Genomic DNA, 20,403 nt, shown 5'->3' with positions numbered 1-20,403 from the left:
GCGCGCGCGGCTTCATTCCTATTCGAAAGACTAGAGCGGAAGGGGGAGGGGTGAGACAAGAGCCGCGAAATGCAGGGGTTGAAAATTGGCTCTCGGATGAACGAAGGACGCGTTGGGAGAGTCAATCATGAGATCAACCGGCCGACCGATTAACTAGCCAACCAACCAACCGATCAATCACCAACCAACCAACCAACCAACCAACCAACCAACCAACCAACCAACCAACTAACCAGTCAGCCAGTCAACCAATCAACTAACCAACTAAACAAACAACAAATCAGTCAACTAGTTAGCCAGTCAGGCAGCTAGCCAGTATGAACTCACGATCGACGCGACGCGACGCGCTGCTGACTTCACGCAACACTCACCATTTAAATCTCCCAGCGGCAGCGGCGGCGGCAGTGGTGGTGGTTTAAATCACGACGCGCGTCGTCGAGTATCGGCCGCCTCTCTTTCCGACACGTTCCGATATGCGATAATATGTTGCACACACACGCCTCCTCCCGCTTCTCCTCTCGTTCCTGCTGTTATTCCTGCTGCTGCAGCTCCCGTTGTCGCACTTCTCTTCCTCCTTCCTTCCCCGACGCGACGATGAGAGACGCTCAAAAGCGTCTCATCGCGCCCCAACGACACTCTCTTCTCGTCGGGGATCAGTTGCTTGCACGGATCGCTCGAAGCACGCTTCCGGCAGTGTACGTTGTGTATATATATATATATCTTATTGCAATATAGCGTAGAACACAAAAAGAGAACACGAACAGACACCGCGAACCGAGCACGCGCGACCGAGTATACTCGGACGGAGCGCACTCGCACAGAACGTCCACCTCGCCGCGTCGCGGCGTAAAATGCACTCCGATACGGCCCAACTTCTTCGCGGGTTATCACGCGATCGCGATCGCGATTACGCGCGCGCCTCGGCACCCAGGAACTCCGGCAGTAGCGTGTAACTATTATTATACTAGTGGCAGTGATACGTCGTCGCGCGCGGGCCTGAGGAGGAGGGGGAGAGACGGGGGAGAGCGTGTATGTGTGTGTGTGAGAGAGAGAAAAAGAGAGAGCGGCGGTAACGCACGCGGAGCGCGGGGAGACACCTCCACACGTCGAAGGCTCTCGCGCGACTAACGCGCCTGATCGGCACGTAGGGCAAGTTGGGATTAGGAGGCGGCACACCTCCCCCCTCCCGTTCCCGTCTCTCGAGCGCCCCGCGCGGCGGAGCGAGGAGGAAGCGCGCATGCGTAGCGGCCCTGTTTTAGAGCAGCGCGCCGCGACACTCGTTGCCGAGCCACCGCCCGATGCGCGTTCACCCTCTTTGCGATGCGATGCGATGCGATGCGATGCGATGCGATGCGATGCGATGCGATGCGATGCGATATGATACGATGCGATGCGATGCGATGCGATGCGATGCGATGCGATACGATGCGATACGATGCGATACGATGCGATGCGATGCGATGCGATGCGATGCGATGCGATGCGATGCGATGCGATGCGATATGATACGATGCGATGCGATGCGATGCGATGCGATACGATGCGATACGATGCGATACGATGCGATGCGATGCGCTGTGATGCGATATAATGCGATGTAATGCATCCAATTGAAATACCGAATCGAAAAATTCAAAATCCATATTCTTTCAACATAAGAACAATTTATTGTTGGCTGCATTTAAAAGATTTATTTTACAAAAATAATTCAGTTTAAAAAAAATTTATATAAAAGCATTTTTAATCTTGTATCTAAATTTAAAAATGTAAAATTTTTCAACAATTTTCGTTCACTTGAACAAAATTAATTTTAAAAATTGAAGGATGAGATAAGAATTCTTTCCTTCATTAAAATATTGTATAATTAACTTTCAATAATATCAGTAATGCCAAAGTTATATTAAAATTATATTTTTTAAAGACTTATTCTATAATCTTTTAATAGTAATAATTTAATAATATTTTGACATATATATATTATAATATTATAATATCTACAATATTTAGCTACAGATAATAATAAAACTTATTTACAGCATTACAGCAATTCTAAATTATTATAGTTAAAAAATTAAACATAAAAATATTTCTGAAACGTTTGAGATGCTCGGTTCTCGGCTTTACGTGAAAGCCAATAAAGTCCAGTTAAACGTTTTCGGTTCGGTCTGTAGCGGACAAGATTTGGAAAAGCAAAAGGAGATACAAGATTGCCGAAGATTGCAATTGGAGCTGTCGACGAAATTGTACAAGCGTCTTTTTTTTTCTTTTGCGTGAACGTTTTGGTTGAAATTTCTCATAGATCACGTATAGAACACGTAGGAGAAGGTATCGACGGCGAATCGGTTTACTCGGAATTCAGGCCTATTATTACGAGAGTGTAATCGTCTGATTATACGTCTGACACACATACATACGTACGACGATCCACGTCTCTCTCGCGACCATATATATCGGATTCCACCCCTGTAGCGATCGGTATAGGAACCGTCGGCCCGGAATTTTTCGGCGCGACTTGAGGATTCGATGGTTCTTTCTTCGGAAGATTCCCTCCTTGCCCTTCCCGTTACCGGAACCTTCGTTACCAAAATACACACGGCGGTAGTTTCCGGTTTCGTTTCTCTTGTTGCGCGACGCGACGACGAAGAAACTCGCCGCAGTGACTCTCAAAGTTTCTTCCGGCGAACAGGATAGCTCTCTCCGAGCCAATAATTATTGAACCACAAAAGAAACGATCTTTCGTGGAAAAAGGAAATAAATGTATGACAAAAAAATTATTTTTCATTCTCGATTTATTTATTTATTACTTTTTTTTTATAAGAAATGACCTCTTTTCTTCGGTTCTGCTACCCAAGATATCCTTGTTGATGTAAATTATTAACAATTATTAACAATCATTTATTATTATAAATTTCAACAATTTACGACTGTCATGCACCACAACAGAACATGCTTCCGTTCGTCTGCGCATTTATAAAAAATGACATGTATCCATCCCGAAAGAACCGACGGACACCGTAAACGTTCTATTACCACGTAGGATATTTAAATTATTTAAATATCCGCCCTAGTATTCAAATGTACTTACTTCTGCCCTGCTCAAATATTTATACACGTTCGAATAATTTTATTTTTAATCGGAATACACAGTGTCACGGATAAAAGTCCCACACCAAAGTTCGAGCGTGGAAATGAAAAAAAAACGAAGCTCGCACGGGGAATTCTGGCAAATAATAGAGCGAAACATGTAAAAGGAGGAAAGCGGACGGGAAGCACCTGATTGAAATCGATCGTTCTGATTATTGCGGGCGAGGATATACGGACTTTCGACGGTAGAGCGAGGCGGATCGATTGTCAGGATATACACGGCCGGCGATTCATAGCGAGCAATGAATTAATGCGGCGGCTGCGTAAGGACCCGTTATCCCGAGCGGGCAGCCGGTTATCGCGCGTAAGCGGCGGGAATGCAATATGCCGCGGCACGAGCGCGCGGTAAATAACGCCGCCGAAGGTTAATTATGTAAAAAACGCGGGCGCGCAGTTATTTCACTCCGAACTTACTCGCTAATCCGCGAGTCTATAAATAGCGCGTATGGCACGTAACGAACTTTACACGTGCGAGCGTGCGATTACGCGAAGCGGAAAAAATGCACCTGTCTCGCGCGCTCAACGACGGCGGGTGCCGATTAACAAAGGACGATATTTAAACGTTACGTCACGAGCGTTGCACGGAGAAATTAATAAACGCCGCGCGGGAAGACGTAGTCTTCTGTCGCTGTTGTAACACCTCGATCGGCTATTATTACAAAATTGATTCCCCGCGTAATTCGAGAATCTGACTGTATAATCTGTGTAACCTGTTGTATTAATCTAATTGATACGGAAAGTAATTGCGCATGATAAAAAATAATTTTCATCGAACAAATATTATCTCTATGGAAAAAGTATCAACGTTATTTTGCAAAAATTATTTTATGTATACGCGCAAAGTGAAAATATTTGTGCGCATCACAAATTTTTACAAATATATTATTTCCGTGGGAATTATCTTTCATCGCTTTTTCCAAACTGTAAAAAATACGACATTTTTAACCCGCCCTGAAATTTATATTCACATTAAATTCATGCGTTAGATTCTTGTTAAACTTGTTACCTACATACAAAGTGACATGAAAAAATATTTCAATATATGATGTGTGGTATCTGTTGCATAAATTTGTTTGAAATGCAGATTTACTCTTGTGCTGGGAACTGATGTTCTCGCACTAGAAAGGATTAAATCTTTTAAAGATTTAAACGGTGCTTGAAAACACCACGAGAATTAAACGTGTTCGCGTTTCGAGAAAGTAAAGATGGAAATTCCACGGACGAGGGCTTCGTTACCAAAATACACACACACGTGGAGATTGCAATCTCTCGTTTCCCCCTTTTTTCGGCTTTTAGCCGTCGGCGGTTTCGCGACGGAATTAAATTATTTTTAACTAACACACATCGCCGTGATGCAGCCGTTTGTTTATTTACGTACGCCAAGAACCATGCGCACCTCCTGACGACTTTATTTTGCTAACTCGCTAACAAATTTACAAAGATTCATGAAAAACGGAACATAAAGTCCAAATAAAATATTTCTTTCTCAAACATATCACTTACGTCGTCATAAAACTTGACTTGTTATATACTTTTTAAAAGGGTATATAATATCACGTATGCTTCTAAGTTAAAAATTATACGTATACACGCACTAAATGTGTAATTTTAAGATTTTTATAAATCTAAGAAAAGACTTTATTAATGGCTTCATTAAAAATCGTGAATATCGTGAATTTCTTAATTTTCTTTTTTATACAAATATATCATCATTGACGGAAGTTAAAGTGATGTTTGCAAGTTTCCAAATCGTAACAACTTACCCCATTCACCGCCCTTGAAACATCGCCAATGCGAGAGAAACGTCGTTCGCCAACTCACTTTTACGCGCGGAAACGCTGTTACTTTCAGCCAAATCGATGGAAGTCGACCGCGATCCTGCCGTAACAGAAAGCAGAAACTATCCTCCACGTGACTTCGATCTTAAATCATCGACAGTCCTAAGGAAGATCAAGCTTTCATTTCTCGAACAAGAACACATTGATATATGCAAACGAACAAATGTATATTATCGATACATATATATGAATGTATTGATGTATATCAATAAAATGCGTACTTTTGCATACGTTTGCAGTTTGTTGTGTGTTGTACCGAACCTCAACTCGGTACATGGATATCAAAAGATAAATATTTACGAATAACAGCATATTTCAAAAAATAAAAGTTCGCATTTCAAATCACCAAGCTTATCGATAACAGTACTCGAGAAACATGACGTTTGACCTTAGATAAATACATGTGTAATGTTTCTAGTTTATTTTTAGCAACGATAAGCTAAACTTACAGTACAATAAAATTTTTAACTGCTCTCAATATTTTAGACATAGCTAAATTGCATAAGATATTAACTGTATATATGATATTAAATTGTATAAGTGTATAAAATTTTCCAGATTCTACAAAATAAAAATCGACTCTATTTTTCAATTTACAGAATTTTATTGTAAATAAAATCTCTTCCGAATAATGAAAAGCAAATTTCACCCATAAGTTGCGTAGGTGATATTTGTAAAGAATTTGCAATCTTTCAACGTTAATTGCACGACTGAAAATTGTTTCGTGTTTCATGCAAAGGATGAGAAAAAAAGAAGGCAAAGAATCTGCAAACTCGTAAGTACGCGAGTTACGCCGACAGTTCGTATCGATAACCTAAAAAGAGTCGTGTGTCGAGCAAACTTGGCCTCCTAAGAGGTGGGTTGACCTTATCAGATGCCAAAGCCACGTGGTCGTAGCGGCGGCACGCACTCGTTTTGCAAGGTGCACCTTGCCGGCCTCGCGCGAGACTCGCGCCAACAGCGTGCTTTCACGTCATCCGTTAAAAACGATCATGTATTAATCGCACAGCGGGGCATCGGCCGGATACACTCGCGCGCAAAACGGAGTAATGGAGTATCACAATAACAAATATCGTTGCGATGATAGATTTATTAACTATTATCAAGTACCTTCTCTGCTTCTCACAATTACGATCTTTAATCCGCCATTAAACGCGCGTATTACCTTTATAATAAAAATTAATAAAACATTCCGCTGAAATATAATTAATATTGTAAAACCACTTATATTTTAATCATTTGTAGCGATCTTTTTACCTCTTAAACAGAGATAATATCAGTTTAGTATCTTTCTTTTACGATGAAATTGTCATGAGTACAAAGCGATTTTAAAAATAATCTTCCTTCAACAGTGCGAATAATAAAATGTAATCGTATAAATGTGTTAAAAAATGTCAAGATTAATTCAACTAGCATTTTATGGTTATGACTTTTAAAGACTTAATATTCAGTTCGCCGTACATACGATATAATAAAATATTCTGTTCTATCCGTTTTATGACGCGGAGCAAAATTTTTTTACGCGAACCGAAGAAAGCCCAGTTCATCGCTGGAAGTCAGTGACTTCCACATGTAATGCTGCGTCGCGTCGACTAATTTTAACTTCCACGGCTAAATGCAGAAAAACAGACCAATTGAAACGAGGTAGACCGAAATAAAAGCAGATCGATTAAACGCCGTGGAAATTGCAAACCGAAGAAATCCGCGCTTGTGAAAACTTTTGTTTGATGAAATTTTAAATTTTTTAAACGACTAATGATTATATATCGTATGGTATGCATATGTAAATAAAATGAAACAGATTACCGAATTATTAATCAATATCAATTTGACATCGTCAAATGTTATTGAGTCATTTTCATGTTTTCGAAACATTTGATGTTATTAATAATAATGTATATATATATATATATATATATATATATATATATATATATAAATTAATATAAAAATATCAAATTTATAAATCAAATTCTTTCAATTAAAGATAAAACAAAATTTTGATACAATTAAAATAAAAATATAGATTTAATAAAAACTATTAATAATTATTTTTTTCCAAAAATTTATCAAATTCTCGTAAGTAATACGCAATATGTATTTCGGTAAATATTTTAATAAATAATGGAACTAAAACATATAATAAAAGAAAATAAATAAATAATATAATTAAAGAAAAAATGGTCGCATTTAGCTCCGCCAATCTTCTGAATTCTTTAATTTAAATAAACCTTCAAGTCTCTGCGAGAAAATCTGTTTAAAATGATCTCACCTCGATTGCCACCGCGTGCATAACGCGAAGAGGAAGAGAAGGAGGCGAAGGAAAATGGAGGGAGGGCTCTTTCCTTCCACGGGAAGGAAGGTAGAACGAAACATTGCAAACGACGACGCAGGAACTCATCGTCGTCATCGTCGTCGTCGTCGTGCACTCTTGCCCGTATCCCTCCCTCCCCTTCTCTCTTGCTCTCTCTGTATGGTCGTCGTGGTGTATTGAACTCGGTTCGCGAGGTCGTTCACCTTCGCGCGCGCGGCACCGTCCCCAGACTTCATGCCGTGACGTCACGTGACTCGCCGCTGTCCCTGCTGCGCGCGAGATACGAAGCCGAAGAAGCGAGGAAGCGAGGAAGCGAACGAGCGAATAAACGAGCGAGTGAGCGAACGCGCGCCAGCGGAGGCACGCGATGACGTGGAGCGCCGCGATTCGCTGTCGGCCTCGCGGCCCATTGACGTCACGACTCGCGAACGCGGACGAGAATCCCGAGCGATGCCGCCGTCGTCGACGACGGCGACGACGACGGCGACGCGACGTCACGGGTTACAATGTCGATAAACCCGCGATCGTCCAGCGTTGACTTACTTAGTTACACGTGAACACTCCGCGTCGTTTATACCTTCACGTCTAAAGTTAGACACCTTCCAATTGGACGTGTGTCGCGTTTCTCGCGCGTCGCATCTGCTCTTTAAAAAGTTAGAAATTTCGTTTCTTCTCGATTGATATTCAGTATCGTATAATCTGTCATTTATCTGCCGTTTATCTATTACTTACTCTTTAACCGTATGTTTAATTTTCTCCGTGTTGCGCGAACATGTTTACAGTCGTCAAGCTGTCAGACGCAATTGTGAATCATGATGTACATATCTAGATACGATACGCTCCGTTTGACTTGGAACTGGCTAACTTCAAATATAAAATGCAATAATGTAAATGACATCAAATATGTCGCGCGATTGTGTATCGTAGATCAAAGGATCTCCAATCCTTTTATAGTTAATTATTCATTATCGAATATCAAGTTGGATATGAGAGATTTGAATTTAAGTCAACGAGCAAACATCTCCGATTTCAACTTTAATCTCGTTTAATTTTGTTTTATTTGGTATCAAAAAATACTTTTAAATAAAAAAAATATGATTTAATTGAAAAAAAGCAATTGTAGACTAAAAATATTTGTACATACATTTATACAAAAATGTTTAAAAATATTTTATTGCTGGAATATTTTTACTTCCAATATCGAGAAATTTTGACCCACTATTTACGACAGATTTATTTATGCAATTGCGATGTATTTTCTATATTTTCGTATCTAATAAATCAAATTATTGAATTTGTTCTCTTACATATCTTTAATAACATTGTCTCAAAATCATATAGAGAACTAAAAATTATAGTAAAAATTTTGTAATTCATATTTCTCTTCTTCATTAAGTACTCTCTATTCAATTTTATAATAACGTAAATCTAATGTTGATGTTATTTAAGCAGATCAAATAAAATACATTAAACTTTTGGTGAATGCAAACCCAAAACAGTATTACTATCAGCAATTAAGCTATATTGATTTACACCACTTCAATTTTCAGTTTTATATATAAATGTAAATCGTACAAGAACCATCAACTTCGACAAAAAAACCTATACAAAGTAATGTTACAATTATTTAAAAAAAGAAATATATATGCGTTATATATGCAATATATAGATACGTATGTACTATCAAGAAAAATACTTAAGGTTACAAATAAAAAAATAATGCTTCGTACAAAAAACAGTAAGAATTCCACTTAAAAGTATAGCATCACTCAGGAAAGATTCAAAAGGGATTAAAGGTCGGGAATCCGAAACTTTTGAGAATCGTCGCGGTTCGTCAACATCGTGAACCTGTCGTCGCGAGCAGGCGTCACGCAAGAGAGCCGAGCTATAAATAATGATCGCGAATTATTTTTAGACGGACGTAACCGGGAATCGGGACGGGACGGGAGAGGAGGAAGAGAAAGAGAGAAAGAGAGAGAAAGAGAGAGAGAGAGAGAGAGAGAGAGAGAGAGAAGCAGGAGCAAAATCCGCTACTGACTGAAGAACCAGCCTCTGTGGTCGGGGTTACGTTTGGTGGGTTGGTTAACTGTCGGATAGCCGGCCGTTCGTTCGCTCATTCGCTCGTTCGTTCGTTCGTTCGTTCGTTCGTTCGTTCGTATGTTCGTTCGTTCGTTCGTACGTTCGTTCGTTCGTTCGTTCGCCAGCGAGTCGCCGCCAGAGTTTGTTGACTCTCGGTTTCAGCACGCTGCCTGACCATGACCTCGCCGAACGACGCGCGAAGTGACGAACGCCACCATCGATGCGACTTGCCCTCGTCGTCGTATCGTTCCCGTTCTTGTCGTCATCTTCGTCTATCAGCCACCGAACATCCCGATTGATTCATCCGCAATAATCACATCCGGCGCAAGGTACGACATTGAATCACATGTGTATATGATAGTAGATGTAGATGTTGAATGATATCCATTTGTATGTACATGTGATACAAAGTCATTCGCGTGTTAGTTAGATATTTACTGCGCCTTTTGTGACAAAAAAGAGGATTGTTTGATTGATAATTAAAATCATATCGATATCACGCGATATTATTTGTATTTGCATTTCTAAATAGATTCTTATAAATAAGAAAATGTTGGACATTGTGGTCTCATTTCGATGTGTCAACATGATATAAGATAATGATTGGTTTATATCATTCGAGGAAACAGTATTCTTTAAAAATCTTCTTAGAAACTGTAAAATTTGCGTCGAGCCTAAGAATTAATGAATAAAGAAATTTGGACACTCAATCGTCATCGACGTTGTCGTCATTATTAAGCGTGCGTGGAAAAAATATTTAATCTCAAGAAGCGAATCTGGGCCAGGGAATATCGACCGCGCGATCTGGGTCACAGCTCGCATGCACTTTGCACCTCATTCTGCACTCTCGCTGTAGGGTGCACAACCCGTTCTCGGTGGTGGTGGTTGCACCCGTTACGATAGCACACACAAATACATTGCGAAAACTTGTCGAAAATCACACGGAAGTAGATATCCACAAAAAATATTTTATGTTATAAACCGTCTCTCCCAAGTAGGTCGCCTTATCATATAAAAAGAGTCAACATATTTCGATAACGGAGAAAAAGCGAGTCATAGTTTTGAAAACTTTATTTTTGAGCCTACGCTCCTTGTCCGTGGAAGAATTCACAAAAATTTCTAACAGGTTCATAAAGGTTTGATCTTAGGAGGAATTTTTATTCCTCACATGCGACCAAGTTTTCTATTAGACATGACAAATATTTCGAACAAAAGAATCACATTTTCAATTCTATGAGATAAACGTTACGTAAAATATTCATACTTCAACCAAACAAATATTATACAAAGAAATATTTTCTTAGTAGAAGAATAATAGAATGTTCAGATAATAGCATTCGTGACGTAAATAATGAAGATTATTATGTCAACTTAACGCACCATGACTTTTAGGAGACACGAGAAATCTTACGAAATTTTTGACCATGAATTTCAGTTTGTATTTTCACAGCTTGAAAATTTTTTTCTTATTTTACGCCGAATAAAAAGTATGGAGAATCGCTTAAATTTTCATGGATAACATAAATTTCGTTTAATTTTTATCATGAGACACGCTTCATATCGCAACGAATAAAAAGTGGAGTCGTATAGGAAAAGAGAGAAAATATGTCATATTTTTTTGTCCACTACGATGCAAAATTATTAACGCAGTAAAATAAAATGTCTCCATTGTGGTATAGAAAAGTTAAAGTGTTTACGTGAGAATAAACTAACATTACGATCTACACATTGCGGCGAGAAGTTAAGAACTGACGCACTGAACTAAACTCCCCGGACAGTTATCGCAAGCGTGACGAAACTTAAAACATCTCCACCGGGGGGGTTAAATATTACCACCCACTTTTTGTACGGTGCGGTATATAAGCGACACAGGGACATAGGATTTCAAGCGGAAATCCGGCGCTGAGGGCGTAACAGAAAAAAAAATATATTTATGATACCTGCTGAATGAAGCGACACTGCAATTTCTACGCATCGCGGCGCGCAATTCGGTGGCTAATGCGTAAAGTCACAGCTTTCGAATGGCGCGAACGCTGCATCCCATTTAACGAAAAACCACGACGACGAGAAGGGTTGATCCCTCCCCCCTCGTAATGAATTTGCTATTGTGCGTCACACTAGACCGCTTTTCTTCGGGTCTTTGTCCGCGTCCCTTCATCCCGAAAGAGATGCGTGTGCGTCGCAATACGCACGCACGTACGCACATACGCGACGGTAAATAAAATTGCGCATGTTGCGCTTTGTGTTCGCCCTCCATCAGCCGGACGGAAGGGTTGAGAGAGAATTGAATGTGCACGTTCGTAGGCGATCGCCGATGACCGACCGGACTTCGTAACGGGATCGTTTGAATTGGTAATTAGTCGCCATCATCCCCCCCCCTCCCCTCGATCGATTATTCTCTCCTATTTTTAGCATCTATTGGCGGATACGTGAGGAAAATAATGAACTATTTTCGGACAATTAAAATTAAACTCAATACAACTCAATACATGGATTAATAATCAAACGCGACAATACGTACATAGGGTGTAAATTCGTTTCCTTATAAAAAATTAGAAATTGGTTAAACAAATGTTTAATGAAAATTTCTCGAATGCATTTTCATTGGTGGAATAACAAGTGCATTTGCACGAGAAATTATTCAGGTTCATGCAGAAAAAAAAATTAGTCTTAAGTCAAGACTATATTTTCATATATAAGCAAGAATATTGTAATCTTCATATAGAAAATTTGCAATCTTGAGTTGAGCAAAAGTAATGTTTGCACCAATACAAATTCAATCAAATCAAGATTAAAATTTTTAAGATTTATAATTCTCGTTTATGTATAAAAATATTTGTCTTGATTTAAAACTAATTTGTTCTGTGCATTTATTATCTTTTTTAAGAAGAATTTGATATTTGTTTACATAATATTATTTTCCATAATCGCAAAATGAAAATAAAATTAAAGTCGTTAAAAATCGTTTAAAAAATAAAATAGCTTTTGTTGAAATTTTTATAATTTTTCATATCGAAGATTAATGCATCTGATCGGAAAAAAGAATTCTAATTAAATACAGTGTATACAAAAATCGTAGAAGAGGACGTCTCTCACGCTGCACAAGTGACGCAACCCTTTCACCAATGAGCGTTTTTGTTCCCTCTTACCCCAGGGGTTTAAAACCGAGACGCAGCATCTCCCTAAAAGTGATTCACACGCCACCGCGAATACGCTACGTCGCGCGCGTGTTTCGCATGTCATATTCTGCTTCCAGATATAATAACAACACAGTAAAAATATAACAATAGCCAGAGTAGACACAAAGACAGCCGCTATTTCCTCCGAAAAAAATTGCATCTTCGTAATTCGCTCTCGGTACAAAAAAATAAAAAAACTTTCTTCGGTTCAGAAAAATTAAAAAATAATTAAAAATTCTTTATTTGAACAGTTTTTTCTGTTAAAAGAGACTATTCTACAATTCTCAGATTTCGAAAAGAAATTCGGGCCAAGATCGAGGGAGTTAAGCTCGCGACGAGGTGAATATTCGCGTAGGGACGGGTGCGTACGGAAAGGGAGAGGATCACGCGGGGCGGCAAGGGAACGGGAAGGCGAGAGGGGATTTTAGCTCCGGGCGTACCGTTTGGCTTTTCGGGTGCGGGACGGAACAGCCGTTGGTGCGTCGTCCGCCATAGCGGAGCGCCGCTGGGTCACGCGCGACGCATAGAGATGCGTCGCGGTAGTGGCGAACGAACGAACGATCGATTTTACAGCGGCTTCTACACTCTTCCCTCTTCCCGATGATGTGTGCACGTGTTTGGCGGCGGCGGCGGCGGCGGCGGCGGCGGCGGCGGCGGTGGTGGTGGTGGTGGTGGTGGTGGTGGTGGTGGTGGTGGTGGTGGTGGTGGTGGTGGTGGTGGTGGTGGTGATGCGACGGCGGCGGCGAAGGTCCCGTGCACACCGATCATGCGACCGCAAACGTGGTTCTTATTCCCGCAACGCACCGACCCCGAACACCGTATCTCGCTCGAAAAACGAGAGGCTTCTGTACTTTCGAAACTAACACTGTCCCGGATATTTCCAAGATTTCATTTTATCAACGAGCATTTAAAATTTTTTATTTAATCAAATCACTCAATGTTGGAAATTAATGCCAGGCAAAGAGAAATTGCGAGGGAGAAGGCGCGAAAAGTTTCATTTTTAATTAACTTTGGAAAAATAAGCGTGAAACATTTATCATATATGTGAAAATTATATATGCTACAATTTAATGAATGATCATTGAGAACAATAATATCTAACAATTGCAAGTTATGTTAATTTATATCAAATAAAATATTAAAGTTTTCAACTTTACGGCATCCAATTTCCCGACTGTAAGATTAAATACACATTGATTGTACGCTAGTTATACTCGATACAATCCAAGATATACGGTACAAAGATATACTCGAGAGAGACACAGATTTCAAAGTCGTTCGAGTCAAGGCGGAAAAGGCGTCGAGTGCAGGCGGAGCGATGTCCGGTACATACCGCTCGCGCGATCTTCCGGGTAAATCGCGGGTTATTTTTAGCGCGCTGGCAATTAGGTGTAGTTAAGCGAAACCGACCCAATTCACAAATTCGCGCGACGAACGGTGCGCGCGCGTTATTATTCGTACGGAACGCGAGGAATGTGACGAATGAAAAAAAAAAAAGACCACATAGAATAAAAAAAAATTGCATTACGTCACACAATATAAAAAAGTACAATAAGATATTGAAAAAATGAAAAATTCTCTCCGAATATTTTAAAAGTTCATTACATGTTGTTTATATTTATAATGAATTTTATATATATAAATATATATATATATATATATATATATATATATACATATATATATATATATATATTTATAACAGATTATCATTCAATAATCTTTTTTTAATGTTATGTACTGTTAACATAAAGAAAACAGAAGAGTCAGAAGACTCGTTTTCGCTTATTTCACTCAACATCAATCAGGGGTGTTCATGGTTTCGGTTGCCTTCATTAGTCAAATCTGCTCCGCCGAGAATCACGAGATGCGGTATAAACAATCATGTAATATGCATGCATTGGATGAAGGGGAAGAGAAGTGACATGAAGAGGAGAGCGGAGGGAATGTGCCCTGTTTCCATATGATGTATATGTATTCTCTCGCGGATTCCGAGTCACGAATGTCGTGCGCGCGATAAGATCGAAGATTCGGACGGACAAGCGGAATTCGTAAGCGAATTTTCGACCGAAAGTTCCGCACCACCTGGAGTTTGTTTACACATAGCGGCCGTTGTTGCTGCTGCTGCTGCCGTCGCTGGAGTTACGTATGCACGACGCTTCTGAAATTCTATTTCAGTTCCACGGGAGACATGCATATTTGGCCTATTATCGCCCTCCGCGGCCCCCGCGATCCGCTCCCCGCCCATCTATCCTACGCCAATCAAGCGACGGCGCCATAACTGCGCTGCCGTTCGGCACGTAGGCACATCGTCGGCTCGCTGGCACGAGAGACATCTGTCGATTGCCTAATAAACCGATCGCGTTTTCATGTGAGCGCATTTACCGACTGGGCGATTAATGCATCATAAAAAATTGCATTATATAGTATAATAAAATAATCTTATTAAAAAAAATCTGCATCTTATTAAAAAAAAATGTAACAGTAACATACGAGAATTTTTCATTATTCATTTAAAATCATATCATGTTTATTCATGATATTAATTAAATAATATTAGAAATGTAAAAGATATCATCAATGCATCTATTCAATCCCCGGCCTCCAAAAAATTCCAAAACTCTAATTTTCAAGGCAATTTGTTAAAAATTCCAGATAAAATACAAGTATTTTAAATATATCTTATAAATAAATGTATATTCATTGTGCAGTGTCTTTAATATTTTTCATTCATAACAGTTTATAAATCATAAAATAAAATTAAAAATCACTCAAGTTTCAATAATTAAATTTAAAAATAATAACAAAGTTTTAATAATAAAATTTTCAAATTTTATTTTCAAAAACTACAAACAAAAAATTACATAATATATAATCGATACAAAATTAAACTTTTATAAAATTATTAAAATCCATCTTCATTAAACAAAACTGTATCTAACATAAAATCAACATTGTCTCCAATTCTGAATTAATTATAAAATTAGTGTGTTGATATTTAGAATGGATGGGTTCACTGTTATTGCTAACAATTCGATCAAACTCTTCTATTAAAGATTTATATTAATAAAACATAAAGACAAAATATTAGGAAAAGCAAAAGCACTGATTTTCAATAAAATTCCTTAAGAATTCCCTGATTTTTTAAGAAATAAACAAATTCCTAAAAATTTCAGATTTTTCAGATTTTTCCATGGTTTTGCAGGTTTTTCCATGATAGTTTAATCTAATCAGATGGTAGATATTTTAATAAATTTAAAAACAATTAAGAGTTTGTCTTTTAGAACAGAAGCATCATACTGAAATGGATAAATTCTCATTAATCATTAATATTGCATCGAGTCTGAATCTTTGAAACTTTTTCGATAACCCGAGCGCGAAAGCTCGCGATTTACCGACTTCCGGATATATGAACCTTATCGACGCCCGGAAGGGCAGCTTGCCTCTTATCGGCGAGCGTTGATGCGTCACGTGTGATACAAAATTAAAAAAATAAATAGAAGATGCAGGAAAAGAGAGGGAGAAAGAGAGGATGCATGAGAACGATGAACCCTGCATGTGTGTACGTCGTACAAGGGCCGACGCCTCCTTCTCAAGGCGAACAACTCTCGTGAGAGAGATTACGGAATTTTTTTCATCGGCGCCATGTTTGCCGTTCGTCGGTCGGGCCCTTCGCCCTTACAGCTTTCCTAGGATCTAGCGAAACAACCCAACTCGCTCTACGTTCAGAATTATGCACGAGAAATGGAACCGAGAGTTTTATACGCTTGTAATTTGTGTAAATGTCTGTCTGTCCCAACCGCCAGTTTTATATTTTTAAAATGAATGAGCGCACGCGCGCGGAGCTTCCTCTAACAATCTTAATTTTAATGAACGATATGTATAAATATATATATGATATATATATAAAGTTTTTTATCAACAAAAATATCCAAGAGATATTAATAAAAGTCATCAGAATTGTTATGAAATTATAAGAAAGATAGAAAGACAAGATTCCGTTTATTAATTAATTTTGATCGAATTTTATTAATATTCTGCTTCCAATTTGGAATTTATAATATCTTTAATATCTCATACATTATAGTTTCAATTAAAAAATATCAAATGTGTGTTTACATAACAAAATATTATTATTTCAATTTTCTTTCAATTTTAATTTACTTATATTTATTACTCAATATATTTGTTAATTTCAAATTAATTTACGAGTTTTATTTGATTTTATTTAATATTTTATATCATTAAAATTAATCACGGGGACACCCGAAACGCTGCATGAATGCTGTAGTGAAATCCGATGTGTGTTGATTGAAAAATAAATTATTTACACTCACCATTGGAAGGCATTGAAATGGAAGTAAACGAGACCGAGCCCATACAAGAACGAAGCATCCTTCCAGTAGTCACCTTTTAAAGAGTAGAATTTCTGATATGCCGACATCGCTATAATAAGAAAAAGGAATAAACCCATCAGGGCAAGTTTGTTTCATGTAAATAAAATAAAAATCGTTTCAAATTCAAAATGGAAATTTAAAGGGATAAAAAGTCTGTCAATACATGGAATTCGATTTGAAATCTTAAAAGGTCTTTCTATCGTAATTTGTTTTCACAGGTTTCTCAGTGGATAAGTCAATCAACAACATCCAATTTGACAATACTGATTATGTCCATTTCTATCAATGTAGATTAACTTTAATATCAATTTAATTTATTTTATTTTTGTCTTTTTATATTTCTAAGAATTAGAAAAAAATAAAAAGTAAATAGACATTAGAAATTTTGTTACTTGATTTAAAAACAAATATTTTTTTATACTAATACAAATTAGTTTTATTCATTAGAATATTTTCAATCATTTCTAAAATCTAATAATCAATTATAAAGTAGAAAGACTTGAAGGACTTGACTTTGATAAATTGGCTTGACTTCTGAACAGAGGCTACACAAGTTTACAATTTAAAATGTTTTGTTTTAAATGTTTTGTTTTAAATGTTTTGGTAAAAGCTCATGTAGAAAAGTGTATACCTTTATCGTAATCTTCTAGGAGCAGATGGAAATGTCCCAGTTTGCAATATGTCTTGGGATCGATGCTTATTCCCTTATCCTCATCCTCATTCTCCTTGAAATCATCTGGGTACATTTTTGTACTATCAGCTTTTCTGCGCTGCTTCTCCGCCTGGGCCTGAACCAGCATACGCTCCAGATACTTGATGGCACGTACCACCAGAGCCTTCTTCTTCGCCTGCTCCAGAGAGTTCAGCTTGAGAAAACCAAACTGTCGACTATGCAGGCAAACAAGAGAGAAATTGCTTTTTATTATGACGCATTTTAGAATATTTCTTCCGATCATTTCATTCTGACTAACAGAAAGACCGGAATCGAGAAAAATCTTGCGACGTGCTCGTATTTACGCCCCAATTAAATTGCCATTTAATCTCATCGACACGCGTTAATCCGTACCGGCAATTATAAAACTTCCGTGAGTCGAAACGCGCGCAAATGTTGCCGCGGGAGATTTCGCCGCGTATCTCGCGAAATGTGGTACAGTGGGAAGCGCGCGGAAACGGTGTCAGTAGGTTGCGCACGAGCGCGAATGTCAAACGCGCGTTTCTAGGTTATACGTCATGGCTCGTCGTCGCGACGTCGATCCCTAATCGCGAAGAATAAACGTGAGATCAAGGGGAAAGGAGAAAAGTCAATCACCTGTCCAGCTCCGACAGCGTCTGCAACTCCTGCGGCGTGAGGTTGATGTCGTCGATGTCCTGTGCCATCTTTTAGGAACGCACGCTCTCTCGGTCCCGGTTAGGAAAATTCGCTCGTGTCACATCCGCGCGAGACGGAAATCACACACGACGGACAACGACCACGACGACGGCGACGACGACGACGACGACGACGACGACGACGACGACGACGACGACGACGACGACGACGACGACGACGACGACGACGACGACGACGACGACGACGACGACGACGACGACGACGACGACGACGACGACGACGACGACGACGGCGGCGGCGGCGGCGGCGGCGGCGACGACGACGACGACGACGACGACGACGACGACGACGACGACGACGACGACGACGACGACGACGACGACGACGACGACGACGACGACGGCGACGACGACGACGACGACGACGACGACGACGACGACGACGACGACGACGACGACGACGACGACGACGACGACGACGACGACGACGACGACGACGACGACGACGACGACGACGACGACGACGACGACGACGACGACGACGACGACGACGACGACGACGACGACGACGACGACGGCGGCGACGACGACGACGGCGACGGCGACGACGACGACGACGACGGCGACGACGACGACGACGACGACGACGACGACGGCGACGACGACGACGACGACGACGGCGACGACGACGACGACGACGACGACGACGACGACGACGACGACGACGACGACGACGACGACGACGACGACGACGACGACGACGACGACGACGACGACGACGACGACGACGACGACGACGACGACGACGACGACGACGACGACGACGACGACGACGACGACGACGACGACGACGACGACGACGACGACGACGACGACGACGACGACGACGACGACGACGACGACGACGACGACGACGACGACGACGACGACGACGACGACGACGACGACGACGACGACGACGACGACGACGACGACGACGACGACGACGACGACGACGACGACGACGACGACGACGACGACGACGACGACGACGACGACGACGACGACGACGACGGCGACGGCGACGACGGCGGCGACGGCGACGGCGACGACGACGACGACGACTCCGACTCCGAAACCTACGTCGACGAAGAAGTCGCGCGCGCGCGCGCGATCATACGCGAATCAATCCCGCGGCACCGTGCCGTCACCTCATCGCGAGTATCGGCGAAGTAGCAGCGACCACGGCGACGACGGCGGCGACGATAACAGCGAGAACGACGGTGGCGGTAGCGGCGACTGCGGCGCCCATACGAACCAGTACGAACTGACGCGAACACGCACGAATTGAGGGCGATTAATGTCGCGAAACGTCGACGAATGCCGGGCGCGGCCGAATGGCACCGAGTGCCGATATCTCTGCTCGGATAAAAATCACGTGATCTTGCCTCATTGAGACTCGAATAAGCGGTAGATTTGAATGTTTCGATGCTTGATGCCAAAGGCGATCTTATGAAAGTTTGTGTTGTTATTAAAATTTAAATGATTAGCTCATAGAATTTTATGATTTATTAATATCTTATTTTTTAAACACATATATTTACAACTCTTGATAATATTTAATTTAATTTAAAACTGCATTTTTATTTATATCATCTTCGAAATTAATTCCATGTAAAATAATAATTATAAGTGACTAAAAATTTATATTATTAAATAATATTAATATTTTCTAACTATCGAATTTCTTCGACTTGAAATCTGATAATTATAAAAATTTCCCATATTTCTTGGTTTTTAAATATTAAGCTATACAATAAAAATTAATTCTGACATGTAATAAGTATAACCAAGAGAAGTAAATGGTTAAAAAATTTCAACTATTGAAAACTAACAATTTACTACGTAATAGATAATATTAGAAAACATATCCAAATAATCATATACAAAAAGAAACAGAATTAATTTAATTAATAATTAAAAATAATTAAAAAATAAAAGTAAAATAAAATTAAATTTGCAATTTTAAGTATAAAAAAAAACAAAAAGACAAAAATAGCTCTTAATATTTTATATTTTAAGAAAAAAGATATGCATGTTTCAAATGTAAGCGAAAGAAAAAGGAAAAAAAGAAGGAAAAAGAG

At 39.8% G+C, this 20,403-nt stretch overlaps 1 protein-coding gene across 3 annotated transcripts in view; it reads right to left on the bottom strand.

Moving 5' to 3' along the window:
• The window catches only part of Utx (Utx histone demethylase), a 63,336-nt gene extending 44,858 nt beyond the window's left edge, over window positions 1-18,478 (bottom strand). For 2 of the 3 annotated variants that reach the window (XM_011635918.3, XM_011635926.3), the window contains exons 1-3: window positions 18,261-18,478; window positions 17,583-17,839; window positions 16,892-17,000 (exon numbers count right to left, since the gene is read on the bottom strand). In XM_011635918.3, the coding sequence (XP_011634220.2) occupies window positions 16,892-17,000; window positions 17,583-17,839; window positions 18,261-18,328 (434 nt within the window). In that variant the 5' untranslated portion in view covers window positions 18,329-18,478. Of the gene's footprint in view, window positions 1-371; window positions 1,690-16,891; window positions 17,001-17,582; window positions 17,840-18,260 lie in introns of those variants that run through there. The other variant, XM_089076446.1, reaches the window with a different exon arrangement.
• Window positions 18,479-20,403: the final 1,925 nt, after the last annotated feature.

The sequence above is a fragment of the Pogonomyrmex barbatus genome, unplaced genomic scaffold (genome assembly GCF_055798465.1).
Source record: "Pogonomyrmex barbatus isolate J1 unplaced genomic scaffold, ASM5579846v1 scaffold2, whole genome shotgun sequence".
NCBI lineage: Eukaryota > Metazoa > Arthropoda > Insecta > Hymenoptera > Formicidae > Pogonomyrmex > Pogonomyrmex barbatus.
Note: the sequence above shows the minus strand (reverse complement) of the source record. Positions and strands in the feature narration are given on the sequence as shown.